The 24,267-nt window shown below is 32.8% G+C and overlaps 1 protein-coding gene across 1 annotated transcript in view; it reads left to right on the forward strand.

Annotated features, from left to right (window-relative positions):
• The window catches only part of LOC111045180 (small G protein signaling modulator 1-like), an 80,953-nt gene that overhangs the window by 15,347 nt on the left and 41,339 nt on the right, over positions 1-24,267 (forward strand). Inside the window, exons 6-12 of the mRNA XM_039441839.1 lie at positions 1,876-1,943; positions 2,236-2,474; positions 16,626-16,750; positions 18,159-18,226; positions 20,250-20,414; positions 22,727-22,855; positions 23,544-23,733. Coding sequence (XP_039297773.1) covers positions 1,876-1,943; positions 2,236-2,474; positions 16,626-16,750; positions 18,159-18,226; positions 20,250-20,414; positions 22,727-22,855; positions 23,544-23,733 — 984 coding nt within the window. The remainder of the gene's footprint in view (positions 1-1,875; positions 1,944-2,235; positions 2,475-16,625; positions 16,751-18,158; positions 18,227-20,249; positions 20,415-22,726; positions 22,856-23,543; positions 23,734-24,267) is intronic.

The following is a 24,267-nucleotide window of genomic DNA, read 5'->3' on the forward strand; positions in this document are numbered from 1 at the left end:
AAACTATTTTGTAAAAATACGTTTCGATTTCTTTGTAGGGCTATTCAAAGCAAAACCTTTGAAAGGTGAATAAATAAACATTTAATTTTACGTTATGCTGTTATTGATCATTGATCCTAACCAGTGATTTTGGAATAAAAATTTTATTAGGCTATTAAGTTTGAAAACGTATTTGTTTTTAAAAAAACTGGAGTATTAATTTATTATTATTATTAATATGTTGAATATGACATTGATTAATAACATTCAGATTGGAATATAAATTCCAAGGCAATCCTTGTATTATTTTGCTTGAACATTTTTAGGTTATGTCATAAAATGAGGTTAGTTTTTTACGCATAATTCTGATACAATTATATTCCAAAATAAACTTGCAAACTATAAATTATGAATTTAGATGGACTAATCCAAATAATTTAGGTATTCCATGACATCTATTTGGCTTTTTATCTACTCCAAAACAATAACTGAATTGTGTTTGCTCAGTCTAGAAGTTGAATTTAAACCCTACCCCAGTCGAGGGTTTAAAATCACGCTGTTTTAAGTCCTGGACTTAACGATTTTTGATAAATTCTTGACTCGGAAAGAGGCGAGAATCTAATTCAAGTCCTGGACTTATAAGCCCTTCACTCAGAAAGCGAAATTATAAACTCCAGGGTCTAACATGATCTCTAAACTCCAGAGTCTATTTAACTCCTCAACTACGTGAGGACTGTGTCCAATAACATAGGCTAAATTTAATATTGAATTATAATAATCATATTACTTGAATTAAATGTGTTCTTATTATTAATCATTGGTTCCACTATCAATCCATTAAATATATTCTTTCCATAGAAAGGTAAGAAATCCCTAAGGCCTGGTATAAGGAACTGTTTCTTTTTTCCATTATGGTTCTAACAAAGGGCATAATTAAAGCATTTTATTTTAAATTTTATAATTAATATAAGTAACAAAAAGATGGGCGTAGCACCTTCTATTATTATAATTACGAATAATATTCAACATGAGTGACTTTGAAGGAGCGTAGGTGATATTTAGTAGTAGTCCATAAAAAATATAAAGCGACATCAAAGTGTAACTTACCTGACATTGTTTTAACTCACCGACACCAGACCGGTTAATTAACTAAGCACTGGATGGATATCTGGATATCTAACGACGTTCCTAATCAGACTGGTGAAAAGACAACCCAAATCGCTTTAAAAAAAGTTTAAACTTCACTATATTCTAATTTAATGTTATATTCATCCTTTTTTTAGCCTCACAATAACTTTGTTTGCAACTTTATAATTTTTTGCTCTCGCACCAGTTCTATTGATGTTTCTTGATTGATGTCGCTCTGTTATAATATTGAATTTTCTATCATTTCAGACATTGTAATAAGAAATATAGCTTGATTTACTTTCTGGAATGAGACTTGATACGTCTATTATGGATTTAAATAATATGCTGCAGAATTATTTTCAATAACATCTTGATGAATATTTTCACTTTGAATCATACGCAGAAATTTAATACATTTCGCATTTCAAACAATTTATATTATTTTCTTGCTTGCCATTAATACATTAATGATTTAAAATTGCCAATACAGTATACTGTATACTGTAAAGCCAATACAGTATACTGTATACTGTATCGCCAATACATTATACTGTATACTGTATCGCCAATACAGTATACTGTTTGCCAAATACATGTTATCAATCAAGTACTTCTCCATATTGACTAGAAGCTGCTGTAATAAATACAGAATTATACAAGAATCGAAGTAGCTTGAATTCCACTATTTTAATCTCAGTTTATTTCTATTGCTATGTTCAGATAATCATTTGTTTTAGATCATTAACTATTGATTTATTATTTTCACAGTAAATACTATGACAAAGATGCTCTCGTAGCTGACCCAGAATATGGATCTATTCTCAGCTCACTTCTAGGTAAGAACATCTACGACTTTTTTCTAGGATTTCAACTGGGATTTTCTCTTATTAGCCATTAATGACAAACTTATTTAATAATATTACTGGAAATTTATTTCCGATTCCAATGATATTTTACAAATAATGTAATCATTATGTAATTATAACTTCCCTAAGGAAAGTAATCATGTTTTAGGATTATGTAAAATTGAGTCACAATCTAATACTTGTATAAATACATTTTTACAATGACAATAATTTGTAATGAATATAATCTGAATCCCAAATCAATATTTCAATATCTTTGCAGAAGGACCTTGCGCTCTGGATTATTCTAAAACTAAAACCCAGGATCATTTCTGGACTGATCCTCCAGCTGATGAATTAGTACAGAGACATAGAATTTCAAGTAGTGCCATAACTCCACCTTCATGCCGGAGATCAGCTCTGAATGTGAGTTTAAGTACAGAGTGTTCATTATGTCGCGCTCATCAAAATAAAAATGTATGTAAAAAGTCAAGTTATTATATTCAATGTGTAGGTACCGCAAGATAGGTTCATTATTCATGCATAAAAACTCACGTAAATTCATTAAATGTACGATTATGTAAGCATGCCGTTTTGCTAAGAGCAACGAGTGTTACTTCTTGAACAGTATTTTACCGGTATTCAACGCTTCCAGATTTCTTCCTTTGAGGGTACCTCAAAGGATTTAATAAATAGTTGTTATACTCTGAATAAACGTAAAATGAACATTACAACGGAGATTAGCAATATTAGGTAGTTTAGGATACTCCATAGAGCCTCAACGAGTTTGGTAAAAACTTTCTAAAAAAGTTTTAAATAAATTTTCTGCGTATATTACTAAGAACAAGGCAGCCATTTTGAACGTTTGTTATAAAAAGTTAGTAATAATTATGTAAATTGATAATGCATATAAGTATGTATAAATGTTTATAAAAGTTATAACAAAAATATTTTATATCATAAGCTCAAAATGTCTGCTTTGTTCACTAATACACGCAAAAATTTGTCCTACTTCACTTGTTAATACTTTTGTTTCTGAAGTATCCCTAAATTAATATTGTTAATCTTAGTTGTAATTTCATTTTTCGTTAATTCAGAGTAAAAGGCATATGTTTTTAATCCTTCGAGATAACTCCACTGGAAAATGTCTGTAGGCGTTGAATACGAGTAAAAAACTATTCATGAAGGAACACTCGTTCTCGTTGCTCTTGGAAAAACCGCATGCTTAAATATCGTACACAAAACAATTTTTAATTGGTGTATCCTGTACCGTACACGTTAAATGACTTCACACATGTTTTTTATACATTAATAGTGGTGCCATATTGTGGAATCAACACACCAAATATAAATACCCACTTTTTACAGACACGTTTATGCGCGATGTAATGAATGCGCTGTATAAATAAAAATATTGACAAACTTTACTTAAATACTTGCACTATAACCTTGCATGATTACTGTAGTCGAGATAAGTCTTGCGGTGCACAAAAAAGGAATCAGATTTCATGACTTCTTTACGTTTTTGAGTCCAATATATTGTTTTTGTTTCTATCAAAAAGTGCTTCAATGATTCTCATCCAACTTATGCCCTGAATTAACATGCTCTATCGACTGTTTAACTCTCATGTCTCTAAAAATTTCAGTAGCTATGTCCCGTCCCATCCCTGATAGTTTTTAATTTTTGTTAGTCATAAGTTTCGCCCTTAAGATAAATGTTCAATTAGTAAGCCTGTCAGTAGTTAGTAGTCAGCTTGCATAAACGTTTATCAGAGATTGACAATGGTGTAATAACCGAAACCGGTCTTTCTAATTATCAATAAATCAGTGGTTTTTTGACAATTTCTTAGTCTTTTTCATTCAATATGAATAATTACCACAATATCAACTTCTCAACTACACAAAAAGTGAAACTACTAGGTTCTTGTTTACCACGCAAAACATGGTTAGCACTGAATAGAGTACGGATGCAGCTTGGTAGATGTGCCCGTTCTATGCATAATTGGGGGAAGGCTGATTCACTTTTCTGTGAGTGTTGAGTAGTCCAGACTGTAAAAGTCCAATTCCTGAACGACGACTCTATCCGCTATTAGTTGCTATAATCGACATATATATATTTATATATACTAAAATAGTATACATTTAAAGACTGCATCCATTAATTCAATCGTCTCGCGGCTAGAATTGTACAGTCGTCGCTTAGGAATTGTACCTTCAGGCACATGGTAGAGGAGTGCCGTAATATCCTATCAGGATGTATAGGAAGATTCTCTGATGGCTACGTCAGCATCTTATTATGCCTTTGATTCCAGTGAAAGTGACTGCAATATTTTCTTTTAATAAAAAACTTAAGTCCAATACAAACTCGAATTGAAAATACTACTGTACTATGACTTCAAAAATCTGGTTCGCCATCTTGGATCCGCCATATTGAATGCAACTTAATTTTTTTAAAAAGGAAGGTGGTCATGCGATACATGATTTCGATACAAAATTTTAAGAAAGAAAGGATGGTGAAAACCGCACATCGATATCTCAAACCGTTCAGAAGATATTCACATTATTAATCAATACTATTCAAAGCAGAAAGGAGAGAAAAAAGTCCGAGAACGGCTTCATATCTCATACACAAAGGTAATTTGATGGTGGGTGTGATCGCGGATCCCACTCAAATTGAAAATACTACTTTACTATGACTTTAAAAATATGGTCCACCATCTTGGATCTGCCATATTGAATGCAACTTTTTTTAAATAGGAAGGTGGTCATGTGATACATGATTTCGATACGAAATTTCAAGAAAAAATGAATGGCGAAAACCGCATATCGATATCTCAAACCGTTCTGAAGAAATTCACATTATTAATCAATATCATGCATATCAAAAATGAAATACATAAGTGATTGATTAATATTAGTGTATTTTCTGCTTTCAATAGTGTTGATTAATAATGTGAATATCTTCTGAACGGTTTGAGATATCGATATGCGGTTTTCGTCATTAATTTTTTCTTGAAATTTCGTATCGAAATCATGTATCGCATGACCACCTTCCTATTTAAAAAAATAAAGTTGCATTCAGTATGGCGGATCCAAGATGACGGACCAGATTTTTAAAGTCATATCAAAGTAGTATTTCCAATTTGAGTAGGATCCCCAATCACACCCACCATCAAATTAGCTTTGTGTATGAGTTATTAAGCCGTTCTCGGACTTTTCACCCACTCTGTATAGTCTGCAATAATATACAGCCATTGATATACAACAGCCGTAAATATAGTCGCCGCTTAGGAATTGGACCTTGATTTTTTTATTCATTATGCATGTTTTTCATGTACGATAAATTTTTTGAGACTTATGTGAGTTGCATGTATTGTGTGCCATACCGTATGCTAAATAATAAAAAGCTAATAAACAAATAACATAAACATTGAAAATAATATAAAAAATAATGAGAAATAAAAATATTGGGTGAACCGCTTCAAAAGAAAAAATCCGTTTTGTTTGAAATTCGTAATGTCAGCATGGGACATACGACACTTGCGACCAAGGACATTTGCGGCTCAAAGAGCTTCGACCCAAAAAAGGGACGGAGGTGATTAGCTGGTAGAATGTGGTGTTTCCAACGGGCGCAATGAAGAAGCACCACTGCTCTAAATGCAAATGAGGTTTCGCTTATCGCCACACCTATAAAGCGAAACTGGTTCAAGAAGGTAGTCGAGTACCTCTGATCTGAGCTGGTAGTTGGGTGTTGGAACATCAGATAGTTGATTGTTTGTTGAATTAAGTCTAATTTATATCAAGTTTTTACATGTATCTTACTTCATATGCCATCAAAAGCCAAACCTAACTTTTCTGAACCTTAAAACTCGCCTAAACCTATTTTTACGGTTAGTCAAATTTGATGTTCTCATCAAGCATGCATTTGGGATTTCGGATAAGGAGGTGTCCTGTTGGTGTGTCGAGTAGACAAGCAAATTAATTGTGTATTTGAGGGTGGTTTATCTTGACTAACTGTGTGTGGCCTGAGCAGAGCCTTTCATTGTATTGATCACATCATTCTGATCAATAAACTGCATTACTATGGTTGTGGACTGTTCAGCTGTTTGCTGATAATACATCCCTGACGTTATCAGATGTAGACATTTAGCAGGTGTTGGATATATCAGTGGAGCATCTGTGGTCTTCAATCTCATGGTTCCAGATCAATCGCTTCAATTTGAATGAGAACAAGATCCATCATATCATCAAGACTGAGTGAAGTTGCTAGGCTTTGTCTTGCACACAAGTGTTAGCTGGGCTAGTCACATTCAGCAGGTGACGAAGAGACTGTTCAGAATTTGTTCCCTGTTGCTGAAGCTGAGGGGACGTATTACAGAGGCCTATTTGGTCATGCTCTTTTCCACTGTTATATTTCACTCGGTCTACGCCTGTGAGGCTATTCGGCTGAGGTTGTGGACGTAGAGTACAAAAACGGGCTGCTCGGATCGTGAATGCAAGTGAAAATCGTGCACACTTTAAGCCTCTTCTTGTTAGCAAATCGCAAACCCTTTCAGACTGGGCATTTCGACAGTGTTGTCAGCCACTTCCTTCTCTGCTTTATGTGCATAAAGAAGAACCAACATGACATGGTAACCCGGTCAGACATTCATCACTATAATAACTTAATAATGATAATAACTTTATTCTCGCAAAGAAAGCACAAACAATAATCACAAAAAATGCAAAAAAGAAAATGAAATAATAAGTTGGCAATAGAATTGAAAGTAAAAATAAAAATTAAATGTCTATATCGTACAGTACCTATTTCAAAATACAAACAGCCTCTATTAAAATAAACATCAAAATTAACAGAATAGCAAAAGTAAAAGAAAATCAGTATAACAGATGAACAAAAATGAAAGTACAAAGTGGCTGTCCATTCAAAAAAAAATCCAAATTGTAGATAAATTCATTCTCTACGAGCACAGTTGCCTAAAACCCATCTTGAATCACTTTTCCCTATTATAGAACTGCCAAAACCGTTAATATGAGAAAAATATCTACAGTATTTCCGGATTTTTTTCAACAATCAAATCTTACTTTACGAACATATTTTTTCATGAATCGTTCACAGCATATGAAAGAGAAAATTCTATTGTACATTTTAAGAACAAGTAATGATTTTTAAAATTAGGGGTTACCGAGATACATAGCTTTGAATATAGAAATTGGCCATATTTTGTGTATTGGAATATGGGCTTTAAGTACGGTACACTCAACAATAAATTTTCCATTTTTCGTCAGAATTTGACTTATGATGCATGATTTTGGACCGCCTTGACGAGCCGAGAGGAATGAAGTGTACGATGAAATCTGAGCATTGTATCACAAGTTATAAGTGTTTGAAAATTTGATCCTTGAGGTGTCAAAGCGCGCCTCTCCGCTAGGAAATACTGAAATGAAGTGCTTCTAACGGGTGATTCTTATAGAACATAATCTCATGAACTTATGTAATTGTGCGAAATATCAATGTGAGGACAATGTAGTTGGTGATGATGGTTGAAGCTGAAAATTAGGTGTTTTTCACAATACAAGGAGCATTGTTGTCAGGTGTACCTAGAAATCGCTATGAGATATAGCGCTCTACCAGATCTCAGATTGTAGAGCACAAAAATACGCCCAGAGGGATTTTGAATTATACATCTAAATGGTAACAATCGGAAGATATTGTTGATACAAACTAAAAATCATCAAAATTGATTTTTTCTTCAAATTTCACTCATTTTTGAAAAATCATAACTCTGTACTCATTGGAGATAGAGAGTTCCGAATAATCTCATTTTATTCAGAGTTCTATAATCTAGAAAAAAGGCGAGAACAGATTTTTCTGTCCGATTACGAGATTTGGCAGAAATAGCTGAAAACTGGAAAATGAGCCGAAAATACGAGGTTTTTGGGCCACTCTGTATCTAGCACAAGGAAATTTTGCATGAAGAAATTGGTTCTGGACTTCTCTTAGGTACCCAAATGATATATAAAAAAATCAGAACTACAATATAAATTGCAAGCACACCCCCTTTTTTATGTCTATATTGACTGGACTACAACACCAGGCATCGAGAGCTGATTGATATTTCCAGGGTGCGCCTTCAAAACGCTGCCAGCACGGTTGAAGTAGGTTAGTTGGAATTGGGTAGGGAGTGGTGACTAATTTCTTGAAGGTCAGAGCCTTCTATAGTGCTAAGAAGATTTTGTACGACTTGACACATATTTTTGCCTATTAGCCAAACATGTTGCAAAAAATATAAATATAATTATTTACTTATTATTAATGATGATGCTATTCAGGGGAGATTGAAAATGTAATAATATGTCATTATTTTTCAAATTTAATCGATTTAAACCTTATAATCTTTCTATAATAAGTGTAATTAATATTAAAATTATAAAAAATATTGAATCGAATAAACCTATTACTTATCTAAACTTATTGGGGAAATTTTAGTCAATGTTAAAATAAAACATTCTAGTCTTGGCAATTGTGTTATAATTTCTGGCTTTCAAATGGAATTGGGTAGAAGTAGTGCTTTCTTTGTGGTTTGTAACAGCCGGACTGAGTAAAGTCCGGCTGTTCTGGTGAAAAGGATAGATTTTGCTCTTGTTTTATAATACAGTTTTCCTGTCACAGTTCGGGCAGATTAAAGAGAATTGTATTATTGAATAGGACGGGATTTGAACCAATTTCACTAGATCAGTTATTTTGATTTTTAACTAATAATTAACGTCGCGTTTCAACCAGTGAATGCCAAAGGGGGAAGCCATCTTCAAAAAGTAGATGTTATCCTTTTTGAGTTTTCTTTTTTCAATTTTTCATAACCACAAAGATTGTATCTTTAGCAGCAAGCAAGTAGCTTCCCCATTAATTTCATTTTAATATTGTTTTCTTATAATAAAGTAATCATGATAGTTTAAATGTAAATATATGTTAAAGTTTCATTAAATTATATAGTAGATTGTTCACCTCTTGTATTATCTTATAACCACCAAAACATATTACATAGTTTTTTCACTCCACTTACATATTTAGTGGAAGTGTCACCGCCTCCTTACATAATTGGTGAAGTCACCTCATTACACTTACTTCTATGTTGAGTTAGTAGTGTTTTTGTACAATGACGACATCTTTCCCATAAGTTTGGGTAAACGGTAAAGGATGAAGAAGAAGTTATAAAAGTATTATTGTAGTTTAAGATAAATGTTTCTGCTGAACTTGCACTAGTCTTATTAAAATGCATTTGATAATTTATGAATTTTTGGCAAATGAATTTCAATTTCAATAACTGTTTCTATGTGACCTCTATATTATTTTATTCATTCACATCTCTGCAAAATTAATTCTCTTTTTCATTCACCTTTTACTTTTTTATCAAATTATATTATTTTAAAGCTGGAATCCATCCTACTGTTTGTGACTTTTATATTAATTTAAGTAATGTACACTTATTACAGAACCCTCACTTACAGGAAGGAGTGTGGCAAATAATCGGCTAAAACTAGTTAGCAAAAGTTAATATTTTATAGTATTGTTTGATTGCAGAATAGGCTAATGCTTATGATACTTTTAGAAGAGAAGAGAAGACTACCGTGAACCGTGGTCAAGTCGATCAGTATGTGTGGATTTGAACATAGTTGAGATTTCCAAATTAACCACTAAACAAATCAACACCCTATACATTGAAAAAAATATCTATTTAGCATATAATTTTCTATGAGTTCTAATAATCACAATTAGTTCTCCTGTAGATGCTGGAGAAAATGAAACTGATGTTTTTTTTAATTTTTGCCTTGGAGCTTTGAGACCGTCCCAATTTTACTGCATATACGCAGTACAATAAAAAATGGAAGACATAAAAACATAACATCAAAAATGTTTTGCTTGAAGCCTTCCGTTGAAGACAAAAAAATCTTGTATAAACATAATCTGATGTACAGACATGCAGTGTCGTCAGTGGTCAGCCTAAGGAATTGCACCTTTATGACCCCCTATTGTTGCACTGACCTAACGCCTATAGTAAGGTCCATGTTACAATGTCAGTGAAGGACTGTAGAAAGATGGGAGAACAGCGTTACCAATTCTCTGCCTTGCCACTGCCTTTCATCGAGGATAGATGATACCAATATAGCCTATGTGATGTTATATTAACTATTCATTCTTGTTATAATCAATTATACTGATTAATAATTCTTAAAATAATCAATTATACTGTATTTTATTCGTCAAGAAAATATATTTTTAAATTATTTAAAAATTCATTTTCATAATTGAGATTGAAAATGTTGTTATTAATTATATTTCTAAAATGTTAAAAACAGAATTGGCTACGTTGCAGAGATAAAAAAGGATAGCGCTATCTGTTTTGTAGAATGATAGAAATGGATAGCAACACCAATGCTAATGAAATACTGCCATTATAATGTAAATCTCACTATAGTCTACACTCTCGCAAAGTTGCAGTCCAAGTCGCATGTCAATCTGGTAAGCTTGGCCACGTTGGTCTTGCACAATGGTCCACAGTACAATGTGATGAGTGCATGGATGGGATATTTTTTGTGGATGCTTACAGTAGCTGGCCACTTGCCTTCGCGCGCCAGGCGAGTGTGTAAGTTAAGACTGCCAGCTATTCTTACTGTTGTCAAATTTTCTGAAGAGAAGAGCATAACCTAGAACGAGAAATGTATTCAAAATAAAATTTTCTTCCAGGTTACTGTTCAGTGTTATTCAATATATAGATTTAATAACGATTAATGATGTTACATACTCAATGTTATTATATTTCAATTCACATGTTAGTATATTATGGTATTTTGTCAAGCAACATTTGAAACATGAATAAAGATAACTTATTAGGTTATATTGCTATAGGCTCAACCTGAACACCCTAACATAACCTGGACAATAAGCCCTTCCAACATATCGCCATTTGAAAGCAGAAAAAAATCAACCTGAACTCCAACCTAACCCAACCTGACCCTTTCCCCTTCCAGTATATTGCGATTTCAAAGCATAACCCAACCCCTCAACCTTCCCTTTTACATTTGAAAAATTAATAAATATAACTCGACTTGAACCCTAACCTTAACTCAACTCTAACCCCTTCCAGCATATTATTGCCATTCAAAAGCAAAAACTCAATCCCCTAACCTATTTTTCCTTCTACCTTTGAAATATCAATAAAGGTAACTTTCTAGTATATGTTACTATTTATCCATGTCAATTCTACCTATCCTATTATAGCTCTACAGATGACAAATCAATATTATGGAAAAAATATATAATGAAATAACAAAATATCCAATTAAAAGCATTAAAATTTATTATAAAATGAAAAGAAATATTTTATTGTAATGAATAATTTATTGAATTTCGCTACATAGCTCAGTAGTTGGGTATGCTTTCGAAAACATAAAACGGTCAAACTTTATAACGGAGAATTTATCGTTTCACTTTATTTGCTTTCAGAATAATATGATGCCTTAAGAAAATATTTTTAGTTGTGGAAGCTTCAAACATTTTAATTTGGAAAAGAACATTGACATGTGAATTTTATAAAAAGATCGGCTTATTAAATGATACAACATACATATTTCTAACGATGTATTGTTAAGAAATTCATTAGACTAAACTTTTTTAAAGGAATTTATTCATAAACCACTCTTGGTCACAGTCAGCACCGTATTGCGCATGCGCTAGTTCTTTGTCACTTCGATATCAAATCGATATTTTTTTAATTAGTTTATTAGGTACTATTTGATTTTGACTAATTAATATTTATTAGTTTATTACTATTTCATTTTGCTGTAGTGTAGATATGAAATCTTCTTTTACATTTATTTGATTTACTGTTTCTGCTTCCAACGTTTAAAATCTCCATATTAGCATTCATATCAATATATTTATGGTTTTCTTCTATTAAGTGCTCTACAAGGCTGATTATTGAGTACCTAGTATTTTTATGATTTTAGAGCATGAATGTGCTCCTGGAAAAAATAAATAAAAGGTGATTTATGTTTTTATCAACTTTTATAAGTAGCCCATGCAAATAAAGTAATTTTGAATGGATATTCAAAATACAATACATGAATATAATGGAATACAAAATGAGTTTAATAATGAATTTTAAATTTAATAAAAAATCAATTAGTTATTCTTGAAAATATATTTTGTATTGCTTTTGGCCATCATCAATAAATAATTGTTACTGGCAAAGCATCTTTGCCTTTGCAATCAACATTCAAATTGAAATAAATCATTAGTTCATTATTTCTTCTGAGATTCAAAGATGCTTTGCTCCTCTAATCTCTCCACTTATTATTCATCACCGAAAAACCCCTTTCCCCTTTCCTGCTGAAGTGGCAGGGATAGAGAGTAAATATGAAACCACTTTATACAAATTCTTGAACTCATCAGCATCACATGCACTGAAATAATGTAGCCAATATTTAGTTTAAATCTGACAGTCTTCGCCACTCTACTAACCTAAAATGTATTTATTTCCTCGTACTTTATTATATAGTACTTTATTGAGCAAAATAAAGTATTTTTGCGTACTTTATCTTGTTTACAAAGTATAAAGTACGAGACCTCCAAATAAAGTACAATACTTTATTATATAGTACGGGTGGCAACCCTATTTATGACGCATGCGCTTTGTATTCAATCGTAGCTCCATGAAAAGCCACTGCGAGTGACTCCGTTTGGCACGACACAAACTTTTTTCGCCATTTTTTGATGGTTTAGAAGTCAGTTTTCCGCCAATTTTCAGTAAGGTTTTAGGATTAGGTGAACTAGTGAACAAATGATTTACAAGGTGATGTATGATAATATATTATTAATACGACTATTATATATATATATATATATATAATATATATATATATATTATATATATATATAATATTGATATGATAATATATTAATATGATGTATAATACTATTACTATTATATTTAATTTTATCATGTTTAAAACTTAAAAATGATATAAGCATCAAAAGTAATTGATATCACCAACTTTTTTTTATACGGTACTCTGTTACAGTTAACTCAACAACTACGGTATTAAATCAACAACTATTTTAGTTGTGAACAATATATTTATAATAAAAATTAAACAACTATTTGTGGACAATATTTATCATAATAAAAATTAATCAACTAATAAATCAACAACTATTTTAGTTAGTTCCATGAATCTTGTAGTTGTACAGAACACTACGTTTATAACCTAAAAAGTTACTAGTATCGAGTTTCCCACTTATTATATCTCGAAGTATTGTGGGGTGAAATCGATTATGGTGCCGGTTTATATAAAAGCTTACATTGGAAAAAATATAAATAAGCTACAGTATTCAGGACAGTTTCCTATTTGAGGAAATATGGGCAAACCTATACCTATTTCCATACTGAGAGTGATGTCTATATGGCGGGATTCATTTTCTGTAATTAATTATGATATTTCATAAGGGCGTAATCACATTTAATGCGTATATATGCAAGTGCGAGCTTGGTTATGCATGACCAAGCGCGCAGATGAGAAACAAAGGCCCGGTTGTTGAACAGACGGTTAAATTTTAACCGTGATTAACTTTACGAGAGCCAATCAGAGAAGGCGTTTTTGAAAAGACGGCTTCTCTGATTGGTTCTCGTGGTTTTAATCATGGTTAAAATTTAACCGGCACAAAATCTGGAAAGAGCAATAGGAACTCTGAACGATTGCACTTGCTGGTTGCGTTCAGTGTGAGCAGCTAAATGCAAATCACAACGTATTTCGGCTCATGCACCACCCCTACCCCCTGTGCTAAGGGGGTGTGGGGGTGGTTTAAAGGACCATTTTTTGGTTTCTCGCATAAAACTCGAAACCTATGTATCCTAAGGACTTGACTGTCATATAACAAATTAAAGCTTACATAATTTCCTACAATATTCATCCCACAACTTTTTTTTTATATCTCCTCAAGTTTTCGTGATATCCGCTCTTGAAGGTACCGTATGACATTAAAAAAAAAACACGCTTGCCACCAATTTTTAAAAATTGACTGGAAGAGTCCATGCTGATTATCAGCTTATAGAGCATTGAATTCTTTTCAATTTGATGTATAATTTCACACTTTTACGAATTTCCCTACACCTTTTGCAGCAGCTTTAGTGTTGAGTGTGAAATCTCCATTTTTGCAACTATAGACAAAGAAATTTGGAGGGAATGTTTCAAACAAAACTTTTTGACTTTGCATCTTTGTTGAGACTAGTTGGGAGGAGAACATATCAGAAGTCCCAATTCCTAACTCATGTGCTAAGGGGATGAGGGTGGTTTAAAAGTTGCATTTTTCAGCGTTTTGCGTCTACGCTCATATCTTGAGAATAATGAGTTCAACCGACAAGACTAACTATTCAAAAATGAAGCTTGATAATTTCTCTACACTTTTATCCAGTATAATTTTGTAATATTCCCAACAGTTCCCGAGATATTCGCTCTTGAAGGTGTGTAATTGTTAAAATAACAGGTTTTTATCCAATAACTCTCCAACAATGCATCATAAAAACTTATGCTTATCGTATATTTGTAGAGCATTGAATTATTCTCTTTGAAATGATGTATTATTTCACTATTCCAAGTTTTCCTTTCATTGTTATAGCAGCTTCAATGTAGGGGGTGAAATTTTCGTTGCTGCAAGAATTGAACGTTTGACAATGACTATTGAAGGGGGTGTCTGTGACACAATTTTTGACTTTGCAGCTTGATTTGGACTAGTTAGTAGGTGAACATAGCAAAAGTGCGTTTCTTATCCCCTCCGTTGAAGGTGTGGAGCCGCTGTGGATTTTCTTAGCACAGGGGATAGGAGTGTGGACTTTTGATATGTTTACCTCCCTACTACCCTAAACAAAACTGCGGGGTCAAAAATTGTCTTCCCAACTTTTCCCCCTATAACCTTTCCTTGACTGGACTAATATTTTATTGCGGGAAATATGAAATATTCAAGCTACTGTCACTGACTTGAGCATGGAGAAAGGTAATTAGCAAAGGGTCGCCGGAGGTCCGTCTGCCCTGAAAGCCGCCACTCACCAAAAAAATGGTCAGTTTTTACGGACGCTACCAAAGTGGAACAGTGAAAGACAAACTTGGTCTATTCCTATTTTACATCTATCATTTTTTGGCAGCACTGAACCTTTATTCCTCTTAGTTTGTATTAACATTAAAAAGGTTGAAAAGTAAATAGGCCTATTAAAAGTGTTTTATGGAAGTTATCATTAGTTTTAGTATTATTCTTAAATCGGGGAATTCCATCTTATTCAGGGAATCAATAAATTTATGAAAACATACTGTTAATATAATTTTTTCTTGATTCTTCTAGTATCCAACCGTATTGGAAACAAAACTAAGATATTTATAGGCTCAGATCAGAGAAGGTGGTCAATTTGGGTTATCCATTTTATAGGTTAGTAATTCTAATCTATTATTAATGATCATCATCCTGGCTCTACTCAATAGAAAAATTCTATTGACCGAACCTTTGACTTCTTGACTAGTTACTCGAAATTGATAGTTGAATATGATGAATAAAATGGAATACTACTTATTACTTATACAAACGTTTGGTCAATAGAATTTTTCGCGTGGATTTCCGCGAGTTAACCAAGCTTGTGTGCGTGAAGCGACCTAGTTTGTCGTCGTCCCAGTTTGACGAAATAGCCCAATTCGTCCCAATTTTTTTGGTTGTGTTGGTTTTAAGGGCTGGCGATACTCTGCGACCCCTTAGCAAACAATAGCCAACAGCCAAACTGAATTCAATAGAAGAAAATGATCAAGTATTCATTATTCCAGGATCCATTACTACCTTATGTAATATCAAGTTTTAAAACTAGAAATGGCGACTTGTAATTGCAGGCTAATATAATTGTGGAGAATATTAAATATCTACTCATTGACTGGAGCATGCTTTCGAATCAAAGGATTCATTGATAACAGCTTTATCCTGTCACTGTTCTCAGTTGTTGTAAACAATGAATTTTGTCATTGTCAAGGATGTCAACTGTTGACAATAATACTAGCCACAATTAGGCTATGCAATTGCAAGTAGTCATTTCTAGTTTTAAAACTGGATATTCCTAAGGTAGTAATGGATCCTGGAATATGAAGACGTGATCATTTTCTTCTATTGAATTCAGTTTTGCAGTTGGCTATTGTTTGCTAATAACCTTCATGGTAGAAAACCCAGAGTTGCGAACATCTGGTTATGGTCAGCATGTATCAGCTAAAGCCAAACTACCTATTGCTGTAGATACCGGATATAATATATTTTGAAAATTCCAATTACATGTTATATTTACAAATATACTCGAATGCTTATACCTTTCTAATGTTATTTGAATTCGACATGGATTATCGTATTGTCGGTATTGAAAATTCAACATTGACAAGTGTATAAATATTTTGGGTTTAAAAGTAAAATCTCTGAAGAGTTGAAAATGTTCATTAGTTATATGTTTTTGGAATTGGCTAGAAAGTGATCATCAAGTTAGTGAAACTATGAATTTGAAATATGTACCTAATATAGGATTCTTTAGGCTGCTAATTTACTCGTATAATCATTTGATTCATCTATTTTTCTATTTTATGGAACATGTCAATTTACAGAAAGATCTCACTGAACCAATCCCTGGTTATTTGTCACTCCATCAAACTTCACAAACTCTCACAATTATGTGGACTCCAAATCAACTCATGAATGGCTACTCCGAACCCGATGGTCAAGATAAAAGGTACAAACAATACCTCATTTATGTACTCTTTTTATGAACAATTCAAACAAACTTGAAATTTGATAAGATTTTCGGAATCTACTTCTATTATTCATTGGTAGTAAAAACTAATAGTTCCAATAAGTTCAGAGTTGATGTTCAAATTATATGTGTTGAGTATATTGAATTTTTGAGTGCATCATTTGCATGAATTGGCATTGATAGATCAATAAATAATTTTCTTTAAAATCGAGATAAATAGATAATTTTTTCTTTTAAATAAAAACTAATAATTAGATTTATCTATGTGACTATTTGCTTGCCTAATTAACATAAACTTGAATTGACTTACTGTCAAGGCTGAATGTAGTGTCATTATAAATAATGTAAAGTGACTGTTTGTTAGAAATTTTTCAAATGTTGATATCAGGTTATAGATGTTTGGGGGAAAGTAAGTATTTTTGATACTTGTTTTCATGTTATTGAAATACTCTTGAAAGAATAGAAATTCCCTGTTCGTTAATTGTGATTTTTTTCAATTTCAATGTGTATTTGTTGTGATAAAGTGGAAATTGGTAGATACACATTCATTTCAGGGAAATCAATTTAAGAAATCACAAAAAAGTATAGTACTATTGATTAGTGCATGTCATTGTTTTATTAATTCCTAATCAACTCAACTAGAACAAAGAAATCTTTGTGAATTTTCTATCATGTTCTATGGCTTTCATTATTATCTTTATGGCCTTTCATATTCAAAACAGTCAATTAATCTATTTTACTTTACATTAGGAATTGCTGTTTACATAGAAGTTCATCTCTCAGACGTTCAAGCTTACGTACTCAAAATTTGTAAGTTATGATTTCATCTTCTATAATTTTTAAGTTTAATTTTTTCCAAAATTAAATTTTCAATGGAAGCTACAACAATTTTCTACTATCTTATAATTTGATACTCTCTTTGAATGCTTTAAAATTATGATCAGCATTGAAACACTCACAAAAATTTGCTGAACTCAAGCAATTTCACTCACTTGCCGCACTTACATTTCATGTTTCTAGATTCAGTAAATGCAAGCCCCCTGTGGGTTGGGGGAGCTTTGAGTTGACCATCTGACTCAATATAGAATTGTTTCAATCCCAGAATACGTTCACAGTATCCCTGCTTGTCGTAGGAGACGTCTAAAAGGGACCCCACATTTATATTCGTTCAATCAACTTGAAAACTCACTACAGTATTTTATTTTTTCAATTATTCCAGTATTCTGGGCTGCCTTCTATTATTTTCATCAATTTACACCAATATAAATTGTTCACTTGAAATTTCTATCACCATGGAACAGAATTTTGTTTATGTTAAAAAATACAAATTGCTTTATCTACTTACTTGAGTATTCAATATGCAATAATTATATATCTTTCATTTCAGCATGTACTGGGAGTATGCAATGAATGTTAATGTCAACGAAATAGTCTACGTGCACTGTCACCAACAAGGTAGGCCTATTTAATCAAACACTAATATATTAATCAACATTTTCATACTTTCAATAAGTCCCTAAACATGTTCAATTACTTGGTAATTGTGTTCAATCATGATGGAAAACCTTTTTTCCAATTACTTTCTGTTTCATTAAAAATTTGTAATGCATTCTTGATTAAATGAATTACTCAACATTCATTGTTGATTATGCCCTAGTTGAATTGAGTATTAAGAAATGCACAGACTAGTACAATATGAACTGATTAGTAAAAAAAATATTCTTAATATTATAAATATTTATACATTTTTCAATAGAACTAATGAAGAGTTTGGCCCAAGCCATATAAAACATTTTTCAGGCGTTGGCACTCAATCGGAGAGCTTCCTGCCTTGCCGACTCGTCTGGAAACCCCTGAATAAACGCTTAGTGTGGCTTGGCCCTTATGGACAAAGTGAAAACAAATGTAGCAAAATATCTACAACACTTCAAGTGATAAAAAAACCTATCCATGTTCTACGTATTGAGCTACACTTGATTATTTATAATTGATAGAAGATAGCATTATGCTATAAAATACTCTCTAATGATGATAATAATACTTTGATGTTTTTACGACATGCAGTCAATTATTTAAGTCAATAAGCAAATTTTGTTTACTTACTGACTCGAGTACTTTCGAACAGCAAGCGTCCATTTTCAACAGTCGTTGACTGTTACTTGAATAATTTTTACAACGACTGTAAAAAACATCAAAAACGTGTGTTAATAGATCGCAGTTCGTAATGGATCAAGAAACCATAATCTCCGAAAATTGACCGAAGCGAAGCTGAGGTCTTAGTTTCGACGCGATCGGCATTTGTCTGTTTGTTTGTTTGTACCGCAGTTACAGTCGCAGTTATTGTCCGATTTGGATAACATTTTGTATACACGTTCTTTGAAACAAGGCGCAGAAACGTATGTGTGACGATTTTTGATAAGACCTCCGGTTTTTTTGTTATTTGAAAAACCGCAGTCCAACCTCCATCCAGAAAGTTACTTTTTCGTATCTAGCGCCGTTATCTTTGAAGATACAGCAATTTTTATTATTTTAAAAATGAAAGATCCTTGAATTTACAATAAGTTAAGAGTAAATCGTTCCCACAATAAATATATGTAAAAAAATTGGCTCTCACTTTTTAGATTAGAAATTGTGCCGCTCTAATATGTGCTGTACTGAATGAATGGTATCGTTGTAATGATGAAGGAATGCTATCGATCAAGAGTTTTTAGATCAAGAGTTGTCAGCGGTGAACCTTGAGAACGTCTGAGCCGCTCCAAATCACACTGTATTTATTAATTGAAGAAAACTTCTCACTTGATTGCATCATTTCTTCCTTTTTCAACACGAATTTTCCCTGTTTCATAGATGAATAGTTTCTAGACCTACTGAGCCGGCCGGAGGCATCACAGCTTAGTTAGCTTTTGTTTTCCTTCTAGTATGAGATCGGAAACCGACTTGTGAGCATTATCATTCTGAATAGGCATAACAAGCCATAACATTGAATCCACTTTTCATGAAATACATCATTAGCAACCTCCTGTCATTGTCACCAACAACCCCATCTTATTTAGAATCATTTTCCGTCTCACTATCGTCTGTGAGACGATTCATCGTCTAGATTGCCTACTGCATATTCTATTTTTCTGTCAGTTGACCGATTTCTTATAATTAATTATTAGAAAAGTTGTAATATTGTAAATATGGGGACGAAATGTCTCCTTGAGAGACATTTATAAGTCCAGTGTTCCTGGAAACAATGTCTCTAGCACTTTCATTGAAGAAAATAATAGATGACATGGATAAATCTTCACAATATACTGTAGCCTACTTTCTTAATGGCCCTTCTAATTAGTTTGAAAGTTGTAGGCTATTCATGAGCGAGGTCTACTGTTCGCAGAACTACTAGTACTCTAATAGTAATACTATACTATATATACTTTTACTACTGTGAATATCGACAACAGACAGAATAAATTGATATTTTTCTTGTTTTCAGGAGATAGTGGGGGCATGATTGTATTGGTAGGTCAAGACGGAGTACAAAGACCTCCTATCCACTTCCCCCGAGGTGGACACTTATTGGCTTTTCTGTCTTGTCTTGAAAACGGCCTACTTCCTCATGGACAACTGGATCCCCCTCTTTGGTCTCAAAGAGGAAAAGGTAAAGTTATACAAATTTCAGACACATTTACAAGGGAACAGGAAAAATATTTATTTTATTTCACTGCAGTAAATAATTTCATCTCATGGTTCACATTCTGTTCTCAAAGAGAAAAAAAGAAAACTTACCAAAATTTCAGATCAATTTTGAAGTGAACTTTCAAAATATTATTGTACTATAATGTTATATTATGATTTTCTAGTGTACCGTAATTTTATAATAATTAGCCTCAATAGTTTGTTGAAATAGTTATGTTTTCTCTTAACATATGTATTTTACTATTAAATTTTGTAGGGCCCTCTTCAGTTTGATTCCAATTTCTGTACTAGGAATGTATTGCTTCAAAATTGGTTCACTTACCTGTTGTTAAGGCTGTGCAAAGGCTAAAAATAAACTTCCTACTGGTGATATTTTTCGAAGTTTTCCGATTTGTATACTATCAAAATAAAAAAAAAATCAACTATTAGTTGAGTTATTTTTTGATAAATTGAATAACTCGATAAAAATCGATATTTTTAGAACAATTCGGCTTTATTTAATCAACAAAACTCAGAGTAGAGTTGAAACTTCTGATTCCACGACATTCTTGGGTCTGAAGGTGGAGAGTGATTCGAAATGGAATCTACATATTTCTCATGTCACTAGTAAATTGAATAGAGCCTTGTTTGCTTTAAGAGTAATGGCTAGAGTAGGGAGTGAAAAAACTGTTCTTCTGGTATATCACGCTTATTTTCTGTCAGTTATGAGATATGGAGTAATTTTTTGGGGAAAATGTATATAGAATAATGGAATATTCATACTGCAAAAGAAAGCCATTAGGATAATTTATAATATTAATACAATGCGTTCTTGCAGACCTTATTTTAAAAAAAGAGATTGCTGACGGCTCCTGCTATTTATATATTAGATTTAGCAATCTTCGTTTTTAAAAATAGACGAATGTATGAGGAGGACCAGGTGAGTCATCCCCATAATACACGATTTAGAGATTTTGTTTACCCACACCACAGACTTAGCCTGCTGGAGAGTGGCCCGTTTTATATGGGAATGAAGATATTTAATTCAATCCCATCACATAAGAGAAATTGTCACATAAGAGAAATTGATGGCTTGAAGGAGTTCAAAAAAAACACTCAGAGAATCCCTTATTGTATTGTGTCCGTACAGGTTAGTAGACTTCCTTGTTGAATAATGTTTGATTGATGTATGTTATGTGGGATCTGTTATGTTGAAATATGAGGGATGGTAGATATTAGATTAAACTTTGACGTGTCATATACTGCGGGATCGTTGCTCCCTTAATGCAGTTTAATAATTGTGACGAACAAGAAAAGTAAAGTAAAGCAATACTATGAAGAATTCATCCTCTAAATTTCATGGATTTATCTCTTACCGAATTTGAAATGTTCTGTCCCAAAAATTTAAGCTTAGGCGCTCATTATCTCAAAAAGTAATGATCGAAAAAAATGTTTTCCTGAGAAAACTTTTCATTTTGATAGCTTGATAGTATACGATTCGAAAAACTTTGAAAAATATCACTAGTAGATAGTTTTATTTCATCCTTTGCACAGGCTGAGTGACCTTTGCTATACTAGTTTTTATGCTGACTTTTTATGTTTCTCATATTTTTAACCTTGGGCCTTATTGTTTTCAAAGTAGCCGACTTTGTTATAAATCATCGTATTGTGTTGTGCAACAAATTATCATTAAAATATTAAATCTTAAATTGCAAATACTTGACTTACTTCCCTGAAACAAGATCGAGTCCACCCACTTTTGGGTGGGTAAGTGAATTTGGGAGCGGTTGGTTCCATGGTCGCGCTGATATGTCAAGTTCAGATCCATGTGCCTGCTACTCCCGTCGTGAATGTCTCCACAATCGCTTCTCGGTGGTTCGGAACTCACCTAAAGCTCTAGGTTCGTTCACTCATCTCTCATTACTCACGCATATGCTTGGAGCTCTTGTGAGCATCGCCCTCAGCAAGAAAAACATATCAGTGATGTGCTGATTCTAATAGTTCGTCTTTTAAAAATTTCCTCTTTTCAAAATATTTTATTATTTTGTGGATACAAATCTATTAAAATATCGAAGAATGTGTTTCTATAATTGAAAAAACACAGTTTTATTTTTGTCACTTGCACATTTATTAGACTTTCAGCCAGGACTGCAGTTTCGTGTTGAAACCAACACATTAAGCAGTAGTGACAAATGTGCAAGTGACAAAAATAAAACTGTGTTTTTTTCAATCATGAAAAACTCCACAATATGAATTCTGTTTCAACAAATTTTATAAAGTGTTTCTATTTTTTAGGTAAGGTACTTCCGAAACTGCGCAGGCGTGGTCGAGGAGTGCAAGCCGTGAAACAGGAAGAACCGAGTGAAGATGAATCCACCGATTATGTATTTCAGATCATCAGCAAAATGAAACACCAGGACTACTGTAAGTGAATGCATTTATTCTCAACTTAAGGGTAAATTCAAACCATTAGATGAATTATCAACATAGTTCAACTCTCACTAATGTTTACAACTAATCAGTTTAACCGTAATAATGAAACTGGTGAATGAGTATAATGATGAATGGTGATGAGGGTTATTAACTGATCAGATTTTCACAAAAATATCTCAAAATTTCCTGCATTTTTCACTGAAATGATGGTTTATACTAACTCAACATGCTATCATAGAGTAAAACATATTTGTCGCATACTAATCCCTTGCTTACAAGACTAAACGTGCTTTTAACATGACAAGTATATCTATGGATCATTCGAGTGATTAATTTGAGGTGAATTCCCAATCCTGAATCAGTGTTGATATGGCTCTCCTTTCCGTTTTGCTGTGAGAACTTAATAAGTATTTTTAACAGACAGAAATTGTCTACTAAAAATTAAAACCAGTTAAAATTAAAGCAATAATCAGAACTAGTTGAAAATCGGGCAATTTCTCAATTGATTTCAATAACGTAGAGGATTCACAATATTGCTATTACTTTTAAAAGTATCTTATTATTGTTAATAACCACCAGTAGCAAGATTATTCTTCTCAATATATTTACTATCGAGAGGCTCCATTATTCAAGATCAGTGCTTGAAATTGGGTAATTTTGATGTTATTGTGACGACCAGTAACTGGATCGGGGCAGGACCTCCTAGATCCGCACCATAATTGGTCGACTAGCATCAGTGGTCCCCTGCCCTCCCCCCGGAGCCGCACCCAACTGGTCTCGTCTTCTACTGGCTCTACATCTTCCACTAGGTCTTTGACCAACGGTGAAACCGATTCTCCACCAGCTCATCAACATAAACTCTTTACAGGGTTAGTTGAAATTTTTTATGACCTCATGCGCCTATCACACACCTAGATCATTAATTTTGAAACAGTAAGTAAATAAATGATTTATTTCCTAAAACTAAAATACAACTCAAGTTTTCAAAAATCTACATTAATTAATAAATACAGCAGTAAAAAGGTTGGGGACAAGTTTGTTAATATGGAAATTTATGTTTATGTTTTAAGGGAATTGGTTGTATAAGGGAATTTTATATTTTCCTGTGCTTACTAATATTAATATTATATTATAAATATTATATAATCTCAGAGGCATTCATTATTTTGTCAATCTGTAAATTTGTAAAGATGTAGATTTTTGTAAATATGTATTGTATCAGTCCTTAGGAAATAAATTATAAATTTATTTGATCTTGCACCAATGAGCATCTTATGAATGTACAAGTATTCACGCACTAGAAAACAGTACACGACTGTAGGTATTATCCAGTAAATCTTGCACTTCTTCATCCTTTTCATTGCTCCCTCTGCACTTTTTGTATTATTTCTCATGTCGGAATT

Source organism: Nilaparvata lugens, chromosome X, assembly GCF_014356525.2.
Source record: "Nilaparvata lugens isolate BPH chromosome X, ASM1435652v1, whole genome shotgun sequence".
Lineage (NCBI taxonomy): Eukaryota > Metazoa > Arthropoda > Insecta > Hemiptera > Delphacidae > Nilaparvata > Nilaparvata lugens.